The sequence below is a fragment of the Folsomia candida genome, unplaced genomic scaffold, assembly GCF_002217175.1.
Source record: "Folsomia candida strain VU population unplaced genomic scaffold, ASM221717v1 Fcan01_Sc006, whole genome shotgun sequence".
Lineage (NCBI taxonomy): Eukaryota > Metazoa > Arthropoda > Collembola > Entomobryomorpha > Isotomidae > Folsomia > Folsomia candida.
The window spans coordinates 8,885,970-8,910,908 of NW_019091198.1; the positions used below are offsets into that span (position 1 = coordinate 8,885,970).

The 24,939-nt window shown below is 39.0% G+C and overlaps 6 protein-coding genes across 10 annotated transcripts; 3 read left to right on the forward strand and 3 right to left on the reverse strand.

The window, feature by feature from the left end:
• Positions 1–810: 810 nt before the first annotated feature.
• LOC110850806 (very-long-chain 3-oxoacyl-CoA reductase-B) lies at positions 811–5,960 on the forward strand. Its single transcript, XM_022098376.2, has 6 exons — positions 811–1,398; positions 3,734–3,780; positions 4,135–4,210; positions 4,299–4,636; positions 4,723–4,938; positions 5,020–5,960. Exons 1-6 carry the CDS (start codon positions 1,206–1,208, stop codon positions 5,143–5,145), a joined length of 996 nt encoding a protein of 331 aa, XP_021954068.1. The 5' UTR covers positions 811–1,205; the 3' UTR covers positions 5,146–5,960.
• A 164-nt stretch (positions 5,961–6,124) lies between these two features.
• On the reverse strand, positions 6,125–10,793 carry LOC110850804 (solute carrier family 41 member 1). Its single transcript, XM_022098375.2, has 9 exons — positions 10,424–10,793; positions 9,359–9,834; positions 9,114–9,293; positions 8,737–9,037; positions 8,519–8,663; positions 8,221–8,429; positions 8,114–8,145; positions 7,914–8,027; positions 6,125–7,852 (listed from the first exon to the last, which is right to left on the reverse strand). The coding sequence occupies exons 2-9, from the start codon at positions 9,698–9,700 to the stop codon at positions 7,694–7,696; spliced, it is 1,482 nt and encodes a 493-aa protein (XP_021954067.1). The 5' UTR covers positions 9,701–9,834; positions 10,424–10,793; the 3' UTR covers positions 6,125–7,693.
• Positions 10,794–11,692: 899 nt separating this feature from the next.
• Positions 11,693–13,075, forward strand: LOC110851089 (protein lin-41). The gene has a single exon (XM_022098725.1). It carries the CDS (start codon positions 11,693–11,695, stop codon positions 13,073–13,075), a length of 1,383 nt encoding a protein of 460 aa, XP_021954417.1.
• An 836-nt stretch (positions 13,076–13,911) lies between these two features.
• On the reverse strand, positions 13,912–15,159 carry LOC110851265 (oligosaccharyltransferase complex subunit ostc-B). Of its 2 annotated transcripts, XM_035853345.1 has the most exons (6): positions 14,978–15,159; positions 14,753–14,875; positions 14,592–14,655; positions 14,464–14,537; positions 14,159–14,391; positions 13,912–14,086 (listed from the first exon to the last, which is right to left on the reverse strand). In XM_035853345.1, the coding sequence occupies exons 2-6, from the start codon at positions 14,825–14,827 to the stop codon at positions 14,065–14,067; spliced, it is 468 nt and encodes a 155-aa protein (XP_035709238.1). In that variant the 5' UTR covers positions 14,828–14,875; positions 14,978–15,159; the 3' UTR covers positions 13,912–14,064. The 2 variants fall into 2 exon arrangements, with proteins under 2 accessions (XP_035709238.1, XP_021954669.1); XM_022098977.2 differs by lacking the exon at positions 14,978–15,159 and having other exon boundaries at positions 14,753–14,924.
• Positions 15,160–15,864: 705 nt separating this feature from the next.
• LOC110850624 (inactive selenide, water dikinase-like protein) lies at positions 15,865–19,153 on the forward strand. Of its 2 annotated transcripts, XR_002547991.2 has the most exons (10): positions 15,865–16,049; positions 16,453–16,656; positions 16,789–16,879; positions 16,985–17,089; positions 17,179–17,327; positions 17,400–17,512; positions 17,607–17,797; positions 17,875–18,087; positions 18,165–18,426; positions 18,516–19,153. XR_002547991.2 is itself a non-coding variant. In XM_022098081.2 (9 exons), exons 2-9 carry the CDS (start codon positions 16,453–16,455, stop codon positions 18,347–18,349), a joined length of 1,251 nt encoding a protein of 416 aa, XP_021953773.1. In that variant the 5' UTR covers positions 15,866–16,049; the 3' UTR covers positions 18,350–19,153. The 2 variants fall into 2 exon arrangements, 1 of the variants encoding a protein (XP_021953773.1); XM_022098081.2 differs by having other exon boundaries at positions 15,866–16,049; positions 18,165–19,153.
• Positions 19,154–19,294: 141 nt separating this feature from the next.
• LOC110850623 (rab11 family-interacting protein 1) lies at positions 19,295–23,150 on the reverse strand. 3 transcript variants are annotated; one of them, XM_022098080.2, is made up of 12 exons: positions 22,730–23,150; positions 22,137–22,346; positions 22,029–22,067; positions 21,821–21,926; positions 21,530–21,728; positions 21,341–21,452; positions 21,019–21,257; positions 20,669–20,936; positions 20,493–20,572; positions 20,154–20,421; positions 19,951–20,066; positions 19,295–19,878 (listed from the first exon to the last, which is right to left on the reverse strand). In XM_022098080.2, exons 2-12 carry the CDS (start codon positions 22,165–22,167, stop codon positions 19,717–19,719), a joined length of 1,620 nt encoding a protein of 539 aa, XP_021953772.1. In that variant the 5' UTR covers positions 22,168–22,346; positions 22,730–23,150; the 3' UTR covers positions 19,295–19,716. The 3 variants fall into 3 exon arrangements, with proteins under 3 accessions (XP_021953772.1, XP_021953770.1, XP_021953769.1); XM_022098078.2 differs by having other exon boundaries at positions 19,951–20,069; positions 22,750–23,148; XM_022098077.2 differs by having other exon boundaries at positions 19,951–20,069; positions 22,730–23,148.
• Between the last annotated feature and the right edge of the window lie 1,789 nt (positions 23,151–24,939).

Sequence of the window (24,939 nt, forward strand, 5' to 3'; positions counted from 1 at the left end):
TGATGATGAATTAAATGGAGACTGGTGGTGGACAGATAGTAAGATTTGTACGTATGTGAGATTGCTTCGTAAAAAGTGTAGAGTGCGAGACAACTTGTTACATCCCTCAAATTCGAATCCTTATTACGGGTATAAATTGCAGATGTACGTGTGCGTTGCGAGGAATCTTTTTATCATTGCCACGATGGATGGCATGGTTAGAATTCATCATACATAACGTATATAACTCTAAAGTGATTTGGACTGCTGCATCGCATCTCGCCTCATCTCGCCTCATATGTCAGAGACGGCTGCCCTAATGTTGTTTGTTAATGTATTTCGTTACTTTGAGGATAGGGCTGAATGTTATCATTCATTGTTTTTTACAGTGGAAAACTTGCTTTTTCAAGAGATGCATTAAAGACGTGAATTCCTAAAACATAATGATGGAATGTTACTATTGAGGAGAGTACGTGCTTGTGTGTGGTTTATACAATTTTTACAAAATATGCTCACGTGCATATATTTGTGATTGTTAGACATTCACCTAATTCACCGGTTTGGGTTTAATCCTATTTTTAGTTTCCGAAAGCTGTTCAAAACTGTAGTTATTTTCCAGAGCCGTTCGTAAAGGGACACCTTTTCTTAAAATACATGAACTGTCCTCATTTTGAGGTGAAGTTATTAAGGCATGACGGAGGGTTGGATGGTACAGGATTGAAATCCACAATGCATTCGCACTACTGACCACTACACTCTGTACTGCTTGGTCTTTTTGTTGTTGGTACTCCACCACTCAACTCATCACCGTGTAAAGGCTTGTTCCGTAAGACATTTGAGAGCAGTATAGCGTCGGCACTACGGCAGTGATAGTCAAACAGGATTCGTTAAAATTTAAAGATTTAAACAACTCTCGCTTGGACGACTTAAACCCAGTTCTAGAGTTGGATTGGTTGTGAATTGGTGGAGGTGACCATTTCTCCTGGTGTTCACTTCACCCATGCGAGGAGTCGTCACAAGAGCAAAAATATATAATCATCTCTCATCAGTGATTTCATCAGTGAATTTGGTGTTCATTTTTTTTCTTTTTTTTTCTCTCCTCTGTGGTGGTGCCCTTCGTTGTCGCCTTTGGTTTCGTTTTTCAAACAACAACCCTCTTGGTTGTTCTTTATTCGTGTTCTTCTATTTTTTTTACGAGGAAAAATAAATAATTCACCGCCGTCACCATGCTATCTTGGGGAGCAGCTATCAAGTCTTTTACAATTTTCGGTCTCAATTCCTTAGAATGGGCCGGTTTAGCGATAACGACGTTCATCATTGTCTATTTTGGACTTGAACTCTTAAATGTTATCTACAACACTTGGCTTGGTCAACTCATGGGGACTTATGCTGACCTCAAGAAGATGGGAAAGTGGGCAGGTATACAAATACATATCTACAAGACTAGTTTCATTATAGCTGCGTACTTCTATCTGCTCTACGTGTGTTTGTGGTGCGATTGTGTGTGTTTCCCTTAGGTCAGTGCAATTGCGAGACCTATCTCGTCATATGTATGTATGTACCATCTGATTAGTCACTACGTACCATCTGATGATTTTAGTTCATGGTGGTCAGGTCAAGTTTCAATGAGAATGACTGTGAACCATTTACTTAAATTGGACTCTGACAAAGCAACCATTCATAGAAAACATCAATACTTATTTAGTATTGATTTATCTTGAACGTGGCATGACAAGCATCATCCGCCGTACTTCATGCAGTTTCCCTTTCTCACAGAAAATTGTGAAAAATGGAAGTTATGGAAGTCATTTCGTGTCATTCTTTACATAGAATTCGACAGTGTAATAAAGAATATGTAACGAAGAAAAATGAGCTGCTGTATAAAGTTCACACTTTGCGTAGAGAATTCTGTTAGAGGAGAAATCTCAAGACTTCTTGCATGTGTGTGTGAGGGAGAGACTTTCATTTCTTCGTATACCTGTTCCGTCCTATGTCTGCATTTCTGACCACCACTGATCGTAGCAGATACTTCACAAAAGGCTCATCACAAGGAGGTTGTGATGACTTTCTTAACAAACTCTTCTTAGTTTTTGCTAAGTGGCCAAACAACAAATTCGAAAAATGCTTGAATTGATTAGGATTAACATTACAATGCAATGTAGCATGTTGCATAGGCGCGCTGCGGTGCAAAAAATATTTAATTACTAATATTTAATGTTGCCCAACATTGAGTCATTTTGCGAGGTTGGAGGATGCACACGGGTGACAATCATAATGTGACAACCAGATTAAGTTGAATGAGTAAATTATACTTTAAGTTAAATGTATTACATCAGTTTGCAGATAACGAAATGATAGTGAACGTATGTAAATTGTAGAGGTATGAGTGTTTTACAGGGTTCATAGTTTTTTGCTGGGTGTCATAAAATTATGCTTTGAGGTATATTTCGTAGTAGATATTTACTTCCTGGTGTATTTTTCGTATTGTGTTTAATTTCTCGCAAAAGAATTGGACCCAAGGGAAGTAAAATATTTCCGACGGTTGAAATGAGAAGTAAACACTCGTGAAGCACTTAAATGAGGAGGAGGTGAATTCTCAGAAATGTGAAATTATAAGAAATATGGGCCTTGTATTTAACATCATAGCTCTGAATAAGTAGTTGTCATCCTTGCACTTAACACCCAAATTTTCTGAAAATAGGCCATCCATACATATGTACCAAGGCTACACGTACTGGAAATCCCATGAATGCGGTACGGTTTAATGGGGAAAAAAGTGTTTGCCTTTTTCATTCAGTGTGGCAAGCTAAAGTTGTCATATCACATGAACTATCTCTGTAATGAAGCCCAATGTTAACTAAGAATGGAATAGCCAATTCCTGATTCTTCTCGCTCACGTACGGACGTTATTAGTATCTCGATTCTTCAGATACTGCGATTTTCTTGAAAAGTCCAGGTTTTAATGGCTTTAATGGCATTGTCAGTTGTCAATTGTCTTTTTGCAGGAAACAAAAAAAGATGTATTGTTTAAGCAGATCTCGTACAGCACAAGTGGTACAGTGTATGAACGTACGTATGTATGTACATCTGTATTTACAGACTAAAAATTCAGCCACAACGAATAACTTGTTAGTGGTGATGATGATGCAAACAAAATTAAGTATTAGCAGTATTAAAGAGTTTGCGTAAAAAATTAGTCGACCATAACGAAGTTTTTGGTTTTTGAAGCTGCCAAACAGAAAAAAATGCATACATTGTAATCGCTTCTTGTATGCACATTAATAATCCAGTCAAACTTAAGTTTACGATCACATAATCATAACCCAATTTTTTACCTGTTATGGTTAAGGTGCCTTAAAGTTCGTAGCCAACATATTTAATGATCTTACAACAATATATGTATCATATTTGGCAATTAGGTTAGCACTTGAATTGATGTCTTAAATAAATATAAAATTGTTTTATTACGGTTGTTGTTTGTTTAACTACCTTTTCTGAAAGTTTGTTTAGTTTTTTATGGAAAACTTTTCGCCAATTTTTAATAACTTCGTTTTTAAAGCCCTGTTTAATTGTGTGTGACAATAGTAGTTACCGCTGATGCGTTCATGTAAAAATGCTACCCGTTCAAAATTTGAGAATTACTTTAAGAATGAACTGAATGCCAAATTTATACAATTTAAATTTCCATCCGTGAATGTCCCATTAATTGCTACGCATTAATCCTCTGATACACGTGTATTTTTCAATACTTCAGTTATCACTGGAGCCACGGACGGTATTGGAAAGGCTTATGCTGAAGAGGTAAGAACACTTGCTACCATTGTTTTCCATCAGTAATTGCACTATGGATATTGCACTTTAATATTTTTTTCTGTGGTATTAAATCTTATAAGATCGAAGGATGGCAAGCTAAAATAACACTAACTAATTTCTTGTCTAGTCCAGTCCGCTGGACGAATAATTTATGCATAGGCAATTATTTCTTATTGTTCACTTCCACTCTTCTCTAAATAATTTTCCTAATTAAAAAATGTGATCGTCAACGACTTGAAATTGAAAAAAGTTTGATGAGTTTCATGTTAATTTTTGTTCCATTGATTTGTATCGATTCTCAAAGTTGCACAATTACATATTTGTCCTTTACTTATTTTTCAGCTTGCTAGATTAGGCATTGACGTCGTTTTAATCAGTCGTTCTTTGGATAAACTTAAAAAAGTTGCTGCAGCTATTGGTATGTCCTTATCATGTGTCATTTCACTTGTCTTGACCTGTTTATCTGCGTCGGTATTTTTAACAAGTTTTCCTTATTCCCACTGCAGAGTCAGAGTTCAAAGTAAATGTGAAAGTAATAGCGATCGACTTCACTCAGGATGTCGAGATTTATGAGACGATTCGTAAAGAGTTGGAGGGGCTGGAAATTGGGACGCTGATCAACAACGTGGGGATGGCGTACCCTTATCCTGAGTACTTTCTCGACATGCCCAACGGCGACAAGTTGTGCATGGATATGATTTTCTGCAATTTGGTCTCCGTCACAATGATGATTCGTGTCGTGATGCCACAAATGGTGGAAAGACGACGCGGTGTGGTGGTCAATATCGGATCTATCGCTGCCATTGCTCCCACCCCGTTGATGTGCGTTTATGGTGCTTCAAAGGTATTGCAGACCACATAATATATTTATTATTAAGAGTTACGAGTTACGAAAGTGATATGATAATTTGTATTCCTCTCTGTGCTCAGGCCTTTATGGATAAGTTGTCGCGGGACTTGATAACCGAGTATTCCGATAAGGGTATCATCGTCCAAAGCGTGCTTCCCGGATATGTCGCCACAAATATGAGTCGTATACGAATGTCCTCCTACACAGCACCCTCAGCTACGGAATACACCAAAGTGGCTTTGAAAACGATCGGACTGCAAAGCAGAACGGCAGCTTATCCTCCTCACCGTGTTATGGTATGTCTGATAAGCTTTATTTTACTTGTATTTGTACCTAAATGGACCGTGTCCTCATCATGATTATAAATTGTCCTCCAGCTTTTCGGAATCAGATGGGGTGACTTTTTCCTCCCCAACTATCTGGCTCAGGTTTCCTACCGGACGATTCACCAAATGTGGCTGAAGGCCAAGAAAAATCAAGCACGAAGAGCTAAAGCACAATAGAAAGGTGTCCTCTCACAGACCAACTCGAAGATAATTAAGACAATGATCATATTGTTATTGTTATTTGACATTTGTCCCTTCATCTCATCCACAACTCAACACTTGATCCGCGGACTGGAAATTTTTTAAACTTGGACAGTAAAGGACAAATAGAGCTCACTAATTTTATTTTACTTTTTCCGGGATTGCGATCGAGGTCATGGTTTTATTAGCCTTTCTTGCATGTCCTCCTTTAGTGTTTCTTGATGATTTATTATTTCTGTCTCGCCACCCTCTTTGATAATAATATTATATATTCATGAGTTTGTTGCATAGTTTTACTTTATGGTTTTTAAAAGTCTGACAACTGCTCATCCTTGATGATGGGACATTAGCTTTCCTTGAACGTACATGCATAATTGTGCGTCACGAATTCTTCCCGTTCATATTTTGCAAGCTCTGTTTGTGTGCTTAACAATTTGCAAAGGATTACAACTTATTACTATATTACAATTTTTAAAAAGCCAGTCTACTTGAGCATAATTATGGGCATAATCCTCTACGCAACTACATAAGTAAGTACTTACATATACGAAACTGTGCAATGCAAGCTATGCAAGTCTTGCTACATAATGTGGTATTACGTCAAGTGTATAAATTTGAGATTATCATTTTTCTATAATATTTCGTGCAAAGTACTGACGATGAGTGCTCCATAACTAGTGATTCAACTTAATTTTAGTTCGTCACTGTGTGATACATAAATATGTATGTACTTAAGTAGACACAAATGTCGAGAAAATGTTGTTTTTTGTTAATAAATTTTTGGAGCAGTATATAAGTCGTGACTCAAGTTGATGCAAGTTATTTAAATTAGCAAGCACAAAACTGATGCAGTAATTATACAACATTAGAAACATGGATTAGGATGCAATTAGTAAATCGGTGAGATTTTTTGTCAGTTTGCATGATTTATTGAAATAATTTCAGTGCACAGCTCTGTTCTCGGATTGCATTTAATTATTCTTATTAATTATACGCAAATACTGAACACAGGTTTATTAAGGGACAGGAAACTAAAATTTGTATTATTAACGACTCCCATTATCCTAATGCAGTTATTAAGAGCAGGGAATAATATGTGCTGATGATGTGCAAATATATTTCCATAATACTGATCGAGGTAAAATCAAATAGTTTGAGACAGGAAACCAATTTGAAACCGATTATTTGGCCCAGAAAATAAACAACTGTATTACTCGTTACTATATTTTTACACCCATTCCGCTCCCAGTTCATACATGCATAATTCATTTTTAAATTTCTGTTTTTAAGGGTGGTTAAACCTTAATCGTCCTAAAGTTGTGGTAGAACCGTCTCTCAATCAGGGTAAAATATATTTAACAGGTAATCTTTACATACAGAGGGGTGGGACAGAAGAAGGAGCCACTTTGCCTAAATTTATTCCGGCCTTATTATTCGTTTGTGAAGTTTGGTAATTGGTTCAGTGTGAAGCCCTTTAGTTTATCTAACGAGCCTCAGTCGCTTTTTCCAACCAGTCATGACCTTTGACACAATTTTCAGAGTGATTCTGCACCACTCGTCCTGAACACTTTTCCAAAGTGCATCAAAACGCACGCGTTTTCCTTTCAAGAAGGCTCTGTTTTAAGTACTCGAATCCAAAAAAAAACATCGGATTGATATCAGAGGAACTAACGAGAGTTTCTATAGTAGGAATAATTGTTATACCCAAACTTTTTTAAAAATCCTTGGTGTAGGCTGATATTTTGTGAGAAATAAGTTGGGATGAGAGCATGATCTCGGGATTTCCTACGAGTCACTTGCTGTAGGTCATTGTGAATGACTCTAGAAATGTTCTCCTACTAACGTTTAACATTTTCGCCATGCAACTTTTAGTTGGTGGATTTACCGTTTTGGCGAAAAATTGATTTTCCGGATAAACTTTTTGGTTCAAGCGGATCTTGGGTATCCTTTCCGTGGGGGTGGAGCTCTAACCGCTTTTTCCCTCCGCTTGATTCCAACGTTTTTAAGTACATTAGAAACGTACTTTCGATCGACGATAAATCCATTTGCAGCAAATTTTCTAACAATCGCTCTCTGGCTCAGTATGTCTTTGGAAAACACTTTTATGCGTGCCTCGCACTCTGGGGGGTGCTGCAGGGGCATTTTTAACCGTAGGGAAAATCTGAATAGTGCTAAATTTTCGTTAACTATCTGGGTATGACATATGCAAATTTTGAAAATGCCGCGACTGTGCATCACACGCCACCCCTAAAATTCAAGTGGCTCCTTCTTCTGTCCCACCCCTGTAATCAGGTGCAAGAACAACCAGGTACTCGGATAAATTATGTACCTTGCCCAAAGTGTGCAAGAAATTATACAGGTCCATTGATAAGAAGTAATTGTAACTATGCACTACATGTATATTGCTCGGGTGGACGTGGAGTGAGTGAAACGGCCGAACCCTTACTTTTTTTATAACAGCAAGAATACGGAAATCATTTAACAAAGACAAATGTAATCTTATCGAAAGTCCAAAGTTTCACATTCAAGTGAAACTCGCAGCTGCAAATGCCAAGAAAAGCAGCGCTGACCCCAACAAATCGCCCAAGCCGGTCAAATAAGGTATTGCTGAAGTGTCCGGATCAATATTTCGCATCCATAACCATCGAATCAGAATGTCCGCCGTGTAGAGGAGCATTCCAACCTGAAAAATGTGATGGTAAATATTTATTTGAAATAAATACTTTGATAATTTTAAATCTCACTTGAATCATGGCAGCAGTCAAATAAAATATAACAAATCCAAACGAATCTTGGGAGTCGGTTGAAATAAAATGGGTAATAGTCAAGAAAAAGATATGTCCTGGAATCACCATTCCCTGCGTTGATTAAAATGGAACAATAAATTATTCGTACTTAACTTTGATTTGGATTTTAATTTTATTAATTCAAATAGTCTACTTGCCAATAAAACCCTTGCTGCTGTAGAATCGATGCCTACAAATTTAACAATTTTTTTAAAAACCAGTCACGCTTATGGTCAATTTCAATTTCTTTAATTTACAAATGTACCCCTTTTAAGATAAACGTCAAATGGGGAACCCCACGATGTAACTAATCCTTGTGGGAGTTGCCCTTTAGCACAATCTCGGTGGAGCCGAGTTGAAATTCGGCTTGCTTGAACGGACACTAAATTCCCCCCGACGCCATTGATGACTGGTTGATACAAAGCCAGTGGTGCAAATCTCTGCTCCGCCTTGTCCAGAATTAGGCCCCCCATGCTGCAATTAATTATTTGTACGAGACGATTATTTTCATGGACAAATTGTGCATAATGCAAAATTAAAAGGTACATATTCTAGTAAAGTACCTGCTGATAAACATTGCACAAATAACTGGAGTCCATCCGTTGATTAAAACGTTCTTGGTGCAGTCATTCCTATACGCCACGTAGACCCAGATTGGCAAAGTCAAACCGTAAAATGCCATAACTGCAATCGGAATCCAAGATGGTTCTAAATATGTATAATAGAATCACATTTAAAGATGAAATACCCACAGACACAAAAATGTGCAGTAAATTCTTACCTGTTCCAGAATACAAGAATCTTGCAATGTATGCCAAGAGACCTAAGGTTGTAATGTCTCCGAGACTCGCAGCAATCGGCGTAGCAACGTTGTCCGGATTAACGTGAATTCTTCTGGACAGAAATATTACAAAGATCATCAAGCATCCCAGCACAAAACTTGCAATTGCTGCCGTCAGAATGCTGCTAGCACAGAGAACGAGGGCGTGACGAATGTTAAACGCCCTGCTTTCACCAGGCAGCACGACCCCAATTATGATGGCCACGATGGAAGATAGAAACCCCACAACGACTCCTTGAACCTAATAAATTTGGGATAAATTGCTGTATTTCATTACCAAGAGAGAGGGAATAACTTGTTTGCATGACACCAAATACCTGAATCAAGCTCAGGTTTGCCCAACAAATCGTCCACCTACGATTATCACCGTCCAAATTTCCAAGGTTGGCCTGAGTAGAAAGTCGGGATGCCAAAGTCATTTCCAAATTCCCTTTCAGTCCAAGAAGTGGAGTGACCAGTATTAGAAACTCTGGAACTTCTCGGAAAACACGCCAATCCTGCAAGTTCCATCGACAAATGTTGCCTTTACATACATAAATCATGCATAAATCTTTACTCATACCTTCACAATGTCCAAGAGCAGTCCGGCAAAGACCATTCCCAACCCCGCGATCAGAAAGGGGGGAAAAACTTGGAGGAAAATGGACAATCCAGTCTCCTTCCTCTCCCCGGACAAGAGGGTTTCCCTCGAGTCCTGGCTGGACACATCGTCCGTGGGGGTGGCTGGCATGAGCCTCGTGTTGGAGTCGGAGTACGCCATGCCGATGGATACTTCAGACGGGGAGGAGGTTCCTCTATTGGTCGTGGAAGGTGGTGGACCTTCCACGACACAAACTGAGGACACGCTTGACGCAGGAGTGATGGTGAATAATGGCTTCGTTGTTGTGGTCGTGGTTGACGCCATTCTTGAAGGGTCGATTGTACGACGGGACGAAACCTAGCAACTGAATTTCCACGATGCTAGAGATGTTTTATTGTGTATTAATTTTAGAGCAAGGTGGTGCGGATTCCCTGCCCAAGATTATGGACCTTTTAACCCTGAAACAATTCCGGAAATGTGATTAACCATTTTATTAATTCTACGACTGAGGTCTAGTCTTCGTAAGTTTTAACATGTTAGTTTTACTACGTGACGTGACAAAATGAACTCAATTAAGCAAGATGAACAAATTGCAGCCTCAATCTTGACTCGATTCAACATTATGTTATCTTAATAATTTAAAGCAATTTAATAATTATACTGACTAGACTTATTGGGGTCATTTCTCTCTGGTGAAACATGATGTTCATGAATTACAAGCCGATAATTATTTGTACTACTCATCATAAATCTCCATTCACACCGCGTAGTGAGAATTGATGCGGAACTCTTTGTGCTACGTCATTAGAAATTAATATAAAGAGATCAAATGGTAACTAACAGTACTGCTGCTGGAACTACCAGAGAATTGACGAGTGCGCATAATTTGTGACAGAACGACGAGATATATTCATCCTTACTCAAATCATTTCATTGTCATTTCCTCCAATTAAAAAAAATATGCTTAAAAACTATAAATGCAGATTTCCATTTGACATGCCATGAAACTTACAGAAAGTGAGGTTATTAATCAAAACCACAACTTACCATGAGTGTAGGAGATTGATTACTTCGTATTGGCGACTGGACAGCTGGAAGTGTCAGCTAAGATCACTGATTAGTTACATTTTTGAAACAATGTAATTGCAGAGTTAATTTCTTTGTGGCTAAAAAATTGTAATTTCCAACGATGTTGATGATGAAAGTAGGACTGAGAGAGAACTCACAATAACCTCGGGGATGTGATATGGCACATACAAATGTATATGTACCATGAGTCCGAAAATCCCGTCAAATTCATACATACGTAAGAAAACTCGTCAACGTTGGTAGTGGGTAAAAATAAATACCCGGGTTGGATCACAGAGTTGCGCCTGCACTTACAGGACGTTGGCATTTGTTGCCAGACTGGAGAATTGCCGGCATGTCTTTGCCATGCGGACTTTTAGGACTTTCACCTTTCCATGCAGATAGCGAGACTGGATAAATGGTGATTTCCATGCACTAGTAAATTGTGTATGATTTAAGTATGGAGTAAAAATGGTGTGGTCATTGGGATGATTATATTATGCTCAGAGTCTGGGTATTTATGTAAGAAGACGAAAAAGTAGGAAAATATCCATCTTGTGCATTATCTTTGCAGTCCTTTATGATAAAATCTTCATAATTTATGATGTAACATTCTTAAATTCAGGAAACAATTTACGAAATCTTAATTTACTTCATTTTCGCATCAAAGTCTGTTTCATATGTTGTGCCACGATAAAATAAAATCCAAGCATTTCAAACTCATAAATAAGACAATTCTGACACAGAATGTCAACAAAGATTGTCAAAACTACTCAAGCTGCGAAATAACTATGTGAGAATGAATTTCCAACCAGGTCACGGAGTTGGGTGCAAGAGTTCGATCGCGTAGTTGGATCTTGGAGTTGGGTGCAAGAGTTCGATCGCGTAGTTGGATCTTGGAGTTGGGTGCTGGAGTTTGACGGTGGGGTTGGATCGCGTAGTTGAGTTGCGATGTCAGATCGCGAAGCCCGGTAGTGGGGTTGGATCGCGGAATTGGGTCGCGGAGGTCGGGTTTTGTGCTTGCGAGTGAGTGAACGGAGGAGAATAAAAGGGCTCCGTCCACCCCACTCAGCATCCACACTTCTTGAGGACCTCGACCGGACAACACCTTCACTGGACCTGGACTTCCCACTTGGCCTTCTACTCTTGGAATCTCACCTTGCCTCCTCTGCCCGGACCTCCTTGCCTTTGTGGACTGGACCTTCCTGCTGCCTAGAAGACTACAAATTTGGGACCCTTGCTGCCAGGATGCATCTCAACTTGCCTCTTCTGGACCTGCTGCCCTGCTACTCCACGGATGAAGAACTTTCTCTGGATTCTGGCTACAACACGACCAATGTCTCGCCATCGGACCCCTCTCCGCCGTCGCCGTGGGATGACGAAGTCGTGGACTGGACAAGTCTCTCCTTTGAACTGAACCGACTCCTGGAAGAGTCAACTCCTGTCGACATTGAGGACAACATCAGCCTCAGCCTGCCAGATCAATCCTTTCTGACCTCGGAGGACGCCTCGTTATTGCTCATCGCCCAGGAACCAGCCACCCAGGACGACCTCAAACGCCTGACCATCGTCATCGTGGGACCCAAGAACAACGTCGCTCTTCCCATTCTCAACTGCATGGACGTCGGCGGATGTGGGATTCTCTACACTTTTCGACCCGTCATTCCCGGAATTCACACCGTTACGATCTGCCACGACGCCACGCAACCCATTCGAGGCTGCCCCCTCCGGATCCGGTTTTCAAGAAACTATCAGCCGTCCATTCGTCGTATCCTCACCTGGAATATTTCGGACATGGAACAATCTTCCGAACTTCGCAACCCGTGGGGACTCTGTTATAACACAAAAACGGAACAACTCTGGGTCACTGACCGGGTCAACCACATGCTGATCGTCTACCAACCCGATGGAGCTCTGGACTTCACCGTTGGAGAATTTGGAGCTGGACCAGGAGAATTCTTCAGACCCGTCGGCCTCGCCTACGATGTCCACTCGGATCGGATCTTCGTTTCTGACAAGGACAACCACCGCGTCCAGATCTTAAACGCCAAGGACGGGTCATTTTTGGGCTCTTTTGGGAGACGAGGACATCTGGCGGGACAATTCCTCTACCCGTGGGGAATAGCCATCTCTCCGGACGGATCCACTGTCGCCGTGGCAGACACTCGCAACCACCGGATCCAGTTCTTTGATGCAGCTGGGAGCTATCTTCGGGAATTTCGAGTTGGTGGAAACTGGAAAGACCACAAGTCGGTCTTCAACTATCCTCGTGGATTGGCCTTCAACCTGACGGGGGACACTCTTTTCGTCTCGGACTTCAACCTCCACCAAGTAAACCAGCTTCGATTCACGGATGCCAAACTGACCCTGCTGCCCTTCATCCCTCCTGGAATCCTCTATCGCCCATCCGGACTACAAGTCGACGAAGCTGGGAACCTGATCGTGGCCGACACGAGAAACAACTCCCTCCGAGTCTTCACCCCCACCGGAATCCTCATCCGAACCATCACCACCATCCACGGCCCCCTCTACGCCAACACCCGCCTCTCAACCCCCACGGACGTCGCCATCCTCCCCAAAACTGGATTCATCGCCTCCCTCGACAACGATGGACGCATTACAGTGTTTTAATTTTATTTAGTTTGTAATCTAGTCTTAAAAAGTTTGACGATTGTATTTAACAACATAAAAATAAGATTTTGACTGATTATTGTATATGACAATGTAAAGATTTCATATGTTTGGATAAATGTTCTTACTTAATAAATTTAATTGCAATTGTATTTACCTATTGTTGTATAATTTATTTGTCATACTCTTTCATTCATCATATACATCACCTACCTTAGCATAATTCCATCATTACAATTTCATAAATCATGTCACAAAACTTCATCGCAACGGAGCATAAAATCTACAACTGCATGAAAATCAGAACTCATCACGACACGACCGAGCATAAAATTTTCGTACTTTTGCATTATAATTTGCACACACATACAAGACCAAACATAGTTCAATTTTAAACTTGCATATGCCAACAGAGCCTTTTAATTTGGTATGTTTTTATGCCTTTTACAGTCTGCGACTCCTAATACTTTCGCATATTATTAAAAGTTCGCAATCAACACAATAACAGCTTATAAGCACAGCACCAGGCATTTTTCTTACGATGATGACCAACTAATTGAACACTTGAAAGCAAATTACTTTAATCTGAGAGAGAAATTCGGATAAGCATCTCTGCATATCAATTTGCATTCTCTCACATGAATCAGTATTCCCTAATTTCAGATGAAATTACCAATTTTCAACAAATATAATAGGTGAAAATGAATGAGCGAAATACTTGGGATAGCAACATTATCGAGAAGTTAAAATTAAAATCATAGTAAAATTTTTCATGTAATGCTATAAATGTGAAACAGCACGTTGCAAATAAGTAGGATACAAAAGGCACAGCAGTATTTAACGTTAAGAAATTTAATGATTTAACCACGTAATAATGTGAACAGTTAGTATTACAAGTTATGTAGCAACAATTCTTGCTTCAAAAGTAGCCATCAAGTGAAGTACACGAAATTCTGCTGGAGGCGTAAGTCCAATTAATCTAGTACCATCTACGGATGCAAGTAGTAACCCCTGAAACACAAGTATTATTTATCAGCACTGCACCCCAGTTTCAACTCGAAGCAATTTCTATTTAATGCTTACGGTAATTTGATTTTCATAAATATATGAGTGGTCAGTACAGAAACGAGGACGCAGATGAATCCAACGGCAGTCATAAGATAATATCCAAGTCGACTGTGTGACTTGTAGGTTCCACTATATCCGTGATTGTTGTACAGAATGATGAAGCCTACCCCACCAACAGTGAACAGGAAACTGGAAGCGAGCCCTTCCAAAATATATTGGCCGTTAACTCTGTACGGCATGAAGGCAACCTATCAAGCAAATTACGCATACTCCATAAAGTAACCACAATTTAATAATTATGAATTTCCCTAGTTAATTACCGGTCTTGAAATTCCTCTATCGTCTACCGTGCTTCCAACACCCGGTGGCTCAACAATCACGTCGTAAATGACGCCTAAAAACAAAAATAATGCTAAACCCGCTTAACCGTAAATTCATCTTGACCTACCTGCCGTGACCAGAAAATATGAGAACAGCGCCATACTGAAGATTACCATGGCGGATGGCTGGACCTGTTTGTAAACATTTTACACATTTAATAAATTATTTACAAACATGCGATAAGGAGTCCTCATTGAGGACTGAGGAGTATGAAACGGCGATTATTACCAGCCAACCCGGTTTGCGGATCTTGACATTGGGGACTGCCAGTACTTTGAAGGGAATTTGAAAGATAGCCTCCATTTTACTTATCCACACAAAATTTCCGGTTTGTTGACAGATAAACGGCTGCTGTAAAATACGGCTCAAAGTAAAGTAACCTGTCTGGAGTTGTTTTGCAATTCGGAGCAGTGGAGAAAAGTGACAAGTTGGCCGGGGCATTGTAATACTTACCGTGAATCACGATCTTATAAAAAATGCTGCATTTCCAGTCCAGCCTCAATTTTTACTAAATTACTACCTAATTTCTACTAATTTTTATTGCGCTCTCTTTGCCCCCTCGGGGTCGAGGGGAAGTACTGACATAGGGCGAAACAATGCCATTTTGATGGTGAGGTTGAACCGCTTAGCGTACTTCAATAATCCAAAATTTTTCTCCAAGTATTAAGCATACATAATAAAATTTTGCTAAAAAATGGTTAGTAATTTTATTCACCTTAAATAAATATCTGACATCGCACCTAATTTTAAGTTGAGGAATAACGAATTAGTTGCAAATAGTGAAACCCTTGTCACAATACAATAAAAACCATTGTTCCGAGTTGAGGTGTACTTAAGGTTGTTCATATGCAATATTTTTTCATTCTTGATTCTACACTAATGAAAAAATAATAATAACGAGGCCTTAAACCTTTAACACATGCCAAACTATTTAAATACATAATTTTCTATCGCCGTAAGGCAGCTCATTTATAAACTCATTTAATTTTAAACAGATCTAAACTTACACAAACCCATTGCATACTAAACTTGCAACAAATTCATACTTCCATCCTAATAATCTCTTCATCCAGTCAACCTTGTAAAGTAAATAAAGGTAAATCAACATATAAGCCAAGTATGGTGGATGGATATATGCACATTTTGCATGTAAGTAAACCACTGTTTGCACTTGTTGTTTGCATGCTGGGCTCAAGTGCTGTGCTGGCGGATGAACAAAGGGCGAGGAGGCGTCCATACCGGGCGGAGGTAAAAATCTAGCCCGCAACGTTGGGAAAGTGGTGGCTGGCGGTGGCGTCGGTGTAGGAATCAAGAGCGTAGGACGCAAGTCTTCTCCACGATTTTCCACATCTTCTCGCACTTTCCATCCCACTCCAGTCTCGGGCTACGCACTGAACTTTGCCAACAACTGCTGCTTGCACACTCGTTTTCGTTCACCCTTCTTCATCCCCGGTCGTTCAAAGACGAGGAGGAATTTTTGTAAATTCGGAAAACCACCCCCCTCCAAAAACTCACACCTTTCAAGGTAAGCACCCCCACGGGTCGGGTCGGCCCCAGCGTGGGGGCACATATCTCTTTTTCACATCCTTTTCTCCCACGAAATATGTGACACCCTGCCTGGCTGACCTGCCATCAGCACTTTGTTCTTGAGTAAGTCACAACAACAGGAGAGAAAGAGCATGAGAAAGAGAAGCTGAATCATAGGATTTTGCATCTTTTCTTGTGGTTGTGGGTCCATTTTTAAGGGAGACAACGTTCCCCTGAGGTCACGACAGGGAGGGTTTTTAGTAGTCGTGAGGGATAATTGTTGATGTTTGTTTAGTGATAAAAAAAGTGCCAGCGGTCAGTATTTTTTATTTGCATACATTAGAGGATCATGAAATTTTGATGCAAATATGTCATGAATTTGCTTGTGCTTATCTTTCAAGATGGCGGACATGAACGATGGGACGATACTTCAGGCGGAGGAATTGATTCCAGTTGCAACAGAGTCCGAAGCGGAATGCCTGGAATTGGGGGGTGCAGGGTCACTTGCGAGACGACCGTTCGATCCAGTTGCTTGTGAACTGGATGCGACTTTCCGCCTAACAAAATATGCTGATTTAAAAGGATGAGGGTGTAAAGTCCCCCAGGTAAGGGGGGGTGTAATGTAAATTGCGGAAAAGTCTGCAAATCGAGCACTGGGAAAGATTTGACTCTCGGTCATTCTCACCCACCGTTATTGTACTTGGTTCAGTATTCATGTCATCATTTTTTATATGTAGGAGGTTCTCACGAAACTCTTGGAGGGAATACAAGATGACCCCAGCGCCACCCAAGAATACATGCAGTTAGGAGGGGGAGTACCTACGCTGGGTGAGTTAGTGATTACTTTTTGTTGGTTTAATTGTCCGTATGTGTTTAAAATAAGTATGCAAGAAATAAAGAAAATATGTGGCAATTTGTTTGTCTTCTTTTCAGGTATTGGGATGGATGCTTGTGTGAGTCCACTACGTCATGCTGGTTTTTGTGTAGTTCAAACTACTGATTTTTTCTATCCACTCGTTGATGATCCATATATGCAAGGTATTTTCAGTCGCCATCCTCCACAATTAATAACAATGTTAGACTATGTTCATGTTCCTATATTTTACAACACTTGTTTGACTTTGCAGGCAAAATTGCATGTGCCAATGTTCTCAGCGATTTATATGCTATGGGAGTGACTGAATGTGACAACATGTTGATGCTGATGGGCGTCTCAACAAAGCTGACTGATAAGGAAAGAGACGTCGTAGTTCCCTTAATGATGCGAGGGTTCAAGGTCTGTAATTACGTGTATATTGATTGATGTTTTTTAAAATAATATGTTATTGTATGATTATTGATACTGTAGAATGGAGCTGTCGAAGCTGGCACAAACGTTCGAGGAGGACAAACTGTTTTAAATCCTTGGCTCACAGTGGGTGGTGTTGCCACCTCGGTTTGTCAAACTCCAGAAATCATCATGTGAGATCTTACTTGATTAACTTTTGGGTGGCATAGTAGAAATAAGCCTCAATTTTCATAAGTGTTTTATTTTAATTTGATTTTAATTGCATAGGCCTGAGAATGCTGTCCCTGGAGACGTTCTAGTAATGACAAAGCCATTAGGGACTCAGGTTGCAGTTAACGCGCACCAGTGGCTTGATATGCCAGAAAGATGGAACCGTATCAAGTTGGTAGTAAATGAAGATGATGTTCGCAAAGCATATAATAGAGCAATGGACTCTATGGCCAGACTGAATAGAACTGGTAAGATGCGTTCATAAAATAAAATATCAAATCAAAATATGTACGATGATTTTGAAACGTTTACTTTGATAATTCAGCTGCGCGTTTGATGCACAAGTACAATGCTCATGGTGCGACCGATGTCACTGGTTTTGGACTCTTGGGCCACGCACAAAATCTTGCTCGAAATCAAAAGGCAGAAGTTTCATTCGTCATTCATAACCTTCCAGTGATAGCTAAAATGACTGCTGTTGCCAAGGCTTGTGGAAATATGTTTCAATTATTGCAAGGATTATCAGCAGAGACATCAGGTATAGTTTATTAATGGTCTATCTGATCAGGGGTCATTGATTGTGAAGTTTAATGGTTTTAATTACTTGTATTACAGGTGGGCTTTTGATTTGTTTACCAAGAGAACAAGCGGCAGCATATTGTAAAGATATCGAAAAGCAAGAAGGTTATCAAGCGTGGATCATCGGAATCGTTGAAAAGGGTAACCGTACGGCGAGAATCATCGACAAACCTCGAGTCATTGAAGTTCCTGCAAAGGAAAAAGAAGGCGAGCTGTGGTAGCTTACCTTGCCACAAAAACTGCTTACCTCTTACCTTTCCACCAGCACTATGACTGCATCAGCGCAAAACAATATGTCGTAAATAATTTTCTTAATAAGGCTATTATCTTATTAGCGTTATATAGTAATACATTGTAATTGCCTTCACCTTCCTACAAAAATTATAGGTTCTCAATTAACGATATATTTGGACTTTTTGTACCCGAGAGATTTCTATCAACATACATATGGATGTATTTACATACTACAAAGTATTCAATCTTTAAGTACATTATTTTATGTTTTATTGTTCTAATCTGTTTAAGTTGAGAGATTTTTCACAACCAGAAGTACACAAAAACCAGCGCACCGTTATCGTCTTCATCCGTAGTTACGAAAAGTATTTTTACGCCGTTAATTAGACCATTACTCGACGTTATGTTGTTCCTGCAACACAAAATTTAATGCAACTTCAAAAGCCGTTCCATGTTTATGGAATTCAAAATTGTCAATTTTTAGATGAGTTCAATTTCGTTGTATGTTTTGAAGTACGCACGAAACTTTGTTATTTTTTAAATTCCAACCATTGTACTACTCGAACCAGGGTATGATAGAGTTGTTGCATTGTATGATTGTAATGGGGCAAATGGTATGACGCCAACCCCATTGCAGGATTTTTATAAATGACCTCTCTGTTGTGACTGCTGGGTGTTCGACGTTTGTGCTTAAAATAAGTTCTGGGAATAAGCTCTCGAATTCTTGTTATCTTGTTTACTTCAAAATGTTAAGACAACCTATTTCTTCAATAAATTTAATATTTCATGTACGAAATACTGAATTTTGTATTGTATTTAAATTTATAGTATTTAAATACTATTCAGCATTCCCAACCCATTTTAAAAATGTCAGTAGAACTAAATATTGTCATTAAATAAATAGAAGACATCACACAAACAGATTTTCCTTGTTCTTCTCATTTTTGTTTTGTTTATTTTATCTTAATTGTTAAAAATGGCATCATTGTGGGCAAAAAAACTTTATTTTTTCATGATATCGTACTTTTATGTTGGTCACATTTGTAACCAACTTTTCTAAAAGATAAAATTGGTAATTTTATTTATTTGTTAAATATTAATTAAAAAGAGGTTCAATTAAGATAATCTGAAACATAAAATGGCTGGAATTATAGTCAATAGGGTAAAATCCTGGGCGGACTAGAGAGTGTGTGATTATTCGATTACTTAATTATTGCTCTCACTTCACCATGTAATTTTCCTTGCTTGTTTAGTAGGCACTAATGTGGTATGGAAAAAGCAGCACTATTTAGCATAAGGCACATTTATAAGACCGAAGTTCGTATTAAAATTCGTGGTATCAATCATTTTGGAATTATTTCAGCGTGTGACGAGTGACGAAAGGGCTTTGTAACAGGGTCGGATGAGTTTCAATAACGCGTGCCACAAGGTTATCAATGTAATCCTCCATGTCGCTCAGTTTCTGCTTCTGATATTCCACGCTGGCTTGTTGGTTGATAATTATTTCAATCAAGTCCTGTAAAATAAGGGCACACACTATTAAAAACAATTTCTGCAAAAATGTGCAAATTTAAGATTGGGCACGTACTTCTCTCGACTTGTTTTCATATTTTTTCAAAATGTCCCGTGGCAGTCGGGCTTCGTGGTGGTCCTTCATGTTGCGGATGGGATTCGTGACAGCGATGGGGGTGCCCTTTTGGGTTTCTTCTGCCAGACAAAAATGAGCATGATTCATTGCTTGATTTTTTTTCTATACCCGATTTCTAGAAATTATTATCCAGTTCATTTTACCATGCTTATTGTTCGATCCACCAAAGATGGAGGCTAGAGATTCCTTTACAGAGTTCCGAATGGATTCCTTTGGCTTTGTGTTTGGCGAAGATTGGGTTTCTACTACTGCTACGTTTGGTTGAATAGTATTAATTTTGGGGGCCGGTGGTGGTGGTTCCTCGAGTTTTGGTGCGTTTTGAACTTGTCGAGGTTTTGGGACAGGTTCTCGTTCTTGTTGTTGTACTACGGGAGTGGGTGGGGTGACATGTTTCGGTTTGACTGAGATTTCCTAAGAGACAAAAAATAGCATGAATGAAAACCTGAATGATAAAATAATACCGTTCAACATGTGAGACTTACCGAATTGGGATTATCCTCCACTTTTTCAAAAATGGGTTTTTCATGAATCACTTGTGGGACATAAATGTCGGCTTCAAAATCTGCAAAAATATATAATCCATCGATTGATTATCTGTAATATAACTTGCATAATTTACTTTTTACTGTATTTATATTTTAAAATATTTTCTAAGCACCAGTTTTTATTTCCTTCTTTCCAAATAATTTGGATTCCCAGTCATCAGCAGCCCCACTGCTCCATCGATGAGGTTTAGTGACAGGTTCTGGAAAACCTTTAGTTTCAACTTTCGGAGGGGGTTGTTTTACAGGTGGTGGAGTTGCATGACTTCTTCGCATGAATTCCCCACCTCCAAGATTTTCTAAAGATCCGTCCTTTGGTGTGGATAATGCAACTTGTGAAACACTCAAAGAACTATGGCTGCTTCGGTGAGATAGTTCGTCAAACTAAGATAAAACAATTATGTAATTATATTATGTAAATGTTCCATAAAATGCTAAAAAAATTATTCAGTTTGACAATTAGTACCCTAAATTCATCCTCGTCATCACTGATCACACCGGGATCAGCATCATGGCGATTGGATCGCTTAACTGTGACAAATTCTGAGCCGGAAATACCCGTGGATTCAGGAATAGCACCAAACGACTCATCCTTGTTCTTCTTTTTCCCTCGGCCAGGTAATGTGGACACTTTGTGGCCAACGGCTTTGGCCAAATTTCTAAGACTTCCTTTCTTTTCTTTGCCCAAACTAAGTAAGCTTCCCCCTAATAAAGGAAAAATAAGATCATTTCATTGCTGCGTTTAGTAACTGAAAGTGTAATACTGTCGTAATCAATATAACACATACCCATTTTTTGAGACAAAGTTCCAAGTGAAGCTCGAATCCCATCTTTTTTATTGATATCGGCTAAACTTGCAGCGGTATTGACGCCCGACTGGACTGTAAATTGCACTTTTACCTGCAAATATTATACATACATTAATGAACACTCATGTAATTTCTGTCTCAACATCCTTAACAAATCTTAAATCACACCTCAATTTCCCCCCGATACTTATTTTTCTTCTCCTGACCAGGTTTACTTTTCAACTCGTACCACTTATTTTTTGGTTTGTCATACACGTCAAACTCTGCAAGTGGGATGGAAATTTGTCCTAAAAATTCGTCCCCAATGAAATTTCTATGCAATACGGTTAGAACAATGTCAGCCTTATTTCCTTGTCGGGGAATTTGTCTGTAAAGCATTAAGATTTTCTCATTAGTCGACCCTTTTCCAAAAACTTTCAATTTGTCCCTTCAAAATATTCAATCATCATGAAAACCTACAATTCACATTCTTCATGCCATTCCACGGGGTCTTCCGCCTTGTCCTTGACTGAAGTCTGAAACTTTTCCTTGCCCAAGGCAATGGTAACAAATGCATCGTTTGTCCCTGAAAAAGTTAACCTATTTTTAGCAAATACACTTCCACTTCCACGAAACATTCACATAGTTTTGTTTTAGTTTCTAGAAAAGTTAAAAAAAAGTTGCTTACCATTTTTCCCCTTTTGAAGTAAACCACGTGCCCTTTGCACTGTAAAACACACAATTCTACATTATTGTCTTTTGTATTTTTACTTGGATTATATATTTATATGCGTACCCGTGACTTGGACATGTGTCGGGGTCCACATCTTGATTTAATAGTGTACTATTTTATTTATCAAACGATCTCGTACTCATACAGCGTTATTGTCACCGACGCGTACTATATATTCTCAAGGCAAGAAACACAGTTGAGACAAAAATGATGTCGCATCACTTCCTAAAAGATGAAGAAATGTTGTGGCTTCTCTCTCGCTACTCGTCTTGTCTAATAATGAGCAGAAAAAGAAACACTGTCACTTAAGCGATCCCAAATAAGTGCAGAAAGAGTAATTGACTAATTTAAATATGACGCGTAACAAAACAACCACGTCAAAACGAAATAAAACCATGTAAAATTAAAGCTAATAATAATTATTGTAATCCGTCCAGTCTCGGTTAAAACTTAAAAATAGAGCAGGCACATTTGTGACACGCAGCATCAACAAAATGCTCTTTCCAGTCTAAATTTTGACTCTAAAATTCCAAAATGGGTCAGTTTCCTATGTGAAAATCCTCTTTCTACACTTGTATTTGCACTGCTACTTACTACTAATCAAGTACAAATTTGTTCACATATTTTTAACACCACATCCTTCCTTATGTACATACCAGCAAAATATGACTGTCACCTGTAGATAAAAATCACAGCGGAAGGTCGAACAAATCCAATAATATTTTACCACCACTTGTTAAAATAGTCTCAAAATCCTCGGTCAATTTTTGATTATCTCACTCAAAACTCAGAGAACTCACTTTTGAGGGGAAGCACGAGAGAGGAAAAAAGATACGAATTGTCAATAATTGGTGTGCACCTTGCTAAATGTTAATTCGTCTTGGAACCTTGTTGGCACATTCAATTCAACACAATGCAAAATCATAATGTGCTTAACAGTAAAAATTCTCAAGCCGTAGCACCAACAGCCAATGATGACAAGTGACTGAGAAAAACTAACAGGACCATTTCCTTCAAGGCAATCGCTGCAAGTATGACAGATTCGAATGAATTTATCGCTATTGCTATTGCACTATCTGATCACCTTTAGTTGGATACCTTACTGCTCACTCGTATAAGCTGCAGCTGAGAGAAAACACTAGCCCCACATCTACATACAAAAAGAACTGAATAGCATCAACACAACACAGGTATTTTTCATCATCAGGTATTCTCAGGTAGGTTTAACAACAGAGAAGAGGAGTGATCTACCAACAACGTGCAACGTATTGAACGACGATGTATGTGTAAAGAGCATTTAATAAGGTGGGTTGCGTTGTGTTACATGACCGAAGAGTCGTGCCTCAGTTTTATCATCATCGCAAACTATACGTCGTCGTCATAATAATACGAATAGCACGAATATTATAATGCTGACTTTTGTTTGGTGGAAGTTTGCACTGTACCATTCTTCTGAGCTTATTATGCACCCACTCCTCGCCCGACATGGGAGAGAACAATGCCTTTTGGTCGACATTGCAGTTCGCGTCATATGCCAAAAACACTAACGCATTCTCTCCTCATATCAGAAAATAAGTAAGTAGCTCTTACTCATCGGATGAATAATCAAAATGAATGAGATGAGAGTGTGTATGATGATGAGTAAGCGTGTTTTGTTTAGTTTTAAACGCATACCTTCTGCGACAGAATGCGACGACGAAGAAGAGGTCACAATCACAGTCGGAGATAAGAATCAAACCGGGCGTCGAGTTTGCTTGTGAATTCTAACACTTTATTTATTAACAAGAACAAGCACACGAATTGTCCTAGAAGTTATATGGAAGTGAGGTTAGTGAGGCACATGGCTTGAGAAAAATATGATGAACGCCACGCAACTTGGGTACTTTTTATCTCGATCCGTTCCGTTACTTACTTACTTTTTTTTATTTTATTTTATCATCACAAAGGAAAACAGAGCAGCAAAGAATACAAAATGTGTTAAGTATGTTAACAACAACACTGTGTAAAAAAAAAAGTACGCACGGCACGATAAACTCGACAGAAATGAGTGGACTGAAGCGTTTTTGGTATTATTTAACAAAGTCGGAATTATATTATTATTCGCATACGGAACCGCTCCGTTTTAGTAATTGAGTCGGACTAAACTTGATATTTTCATATCCCATTCATAACAATAATCAAGCTCTGCTCCCCGGCGTTACCTGAGATGGGGTGCGTTTTTTACGATGGGATTAAATTATGTTCAGATTTAGCATGTCCCTTTGGGGGATTGGATTACCTCTTGTAGATAATAGAACGTCATATTGCGTAGTCAATCCAATTTCCAACAGAGATTATATTGCAATGGGTCCATATTAAATGTATATTTGCAGAATCATGATGTTAATAATATGTGCTTAGGATGGGGATGGATGGATATTGCTTAATTTTGGACAGGCGGTGGTTCAGAGAGAGATTAAATTGTAATCAAGTACGTAATGTGTATAAGAGGCTTATATTACTGGCAACGCTGTGCAAGTGTCAGATTGAGAATACTAATAATAAATAAATAGTAAACACTTTCCATATTCCATTTTTCATAGCGCACCACAAAACGCAACGCAATATTTTCTCTTTCGTTGATGACAGTTTTAAAAGTAAGTGTGGCATGTTGACTCACAATCAGATAATTCATGTCGCATCATGTTTGTTTTGTTTAGATTGAAGAGTTTTAGGAAATTGCCTTTAGGAAAATTGCAGGCACTTATTTATAACTACTTTTAATGCACAATGCATACTCTGATGTATGTAATTGTATAAAGTAAAAGAGACGAAAGTATAAAGAGACGAAATTTTTTACTGATTTACAACCTTCTTTTCCGTCCAA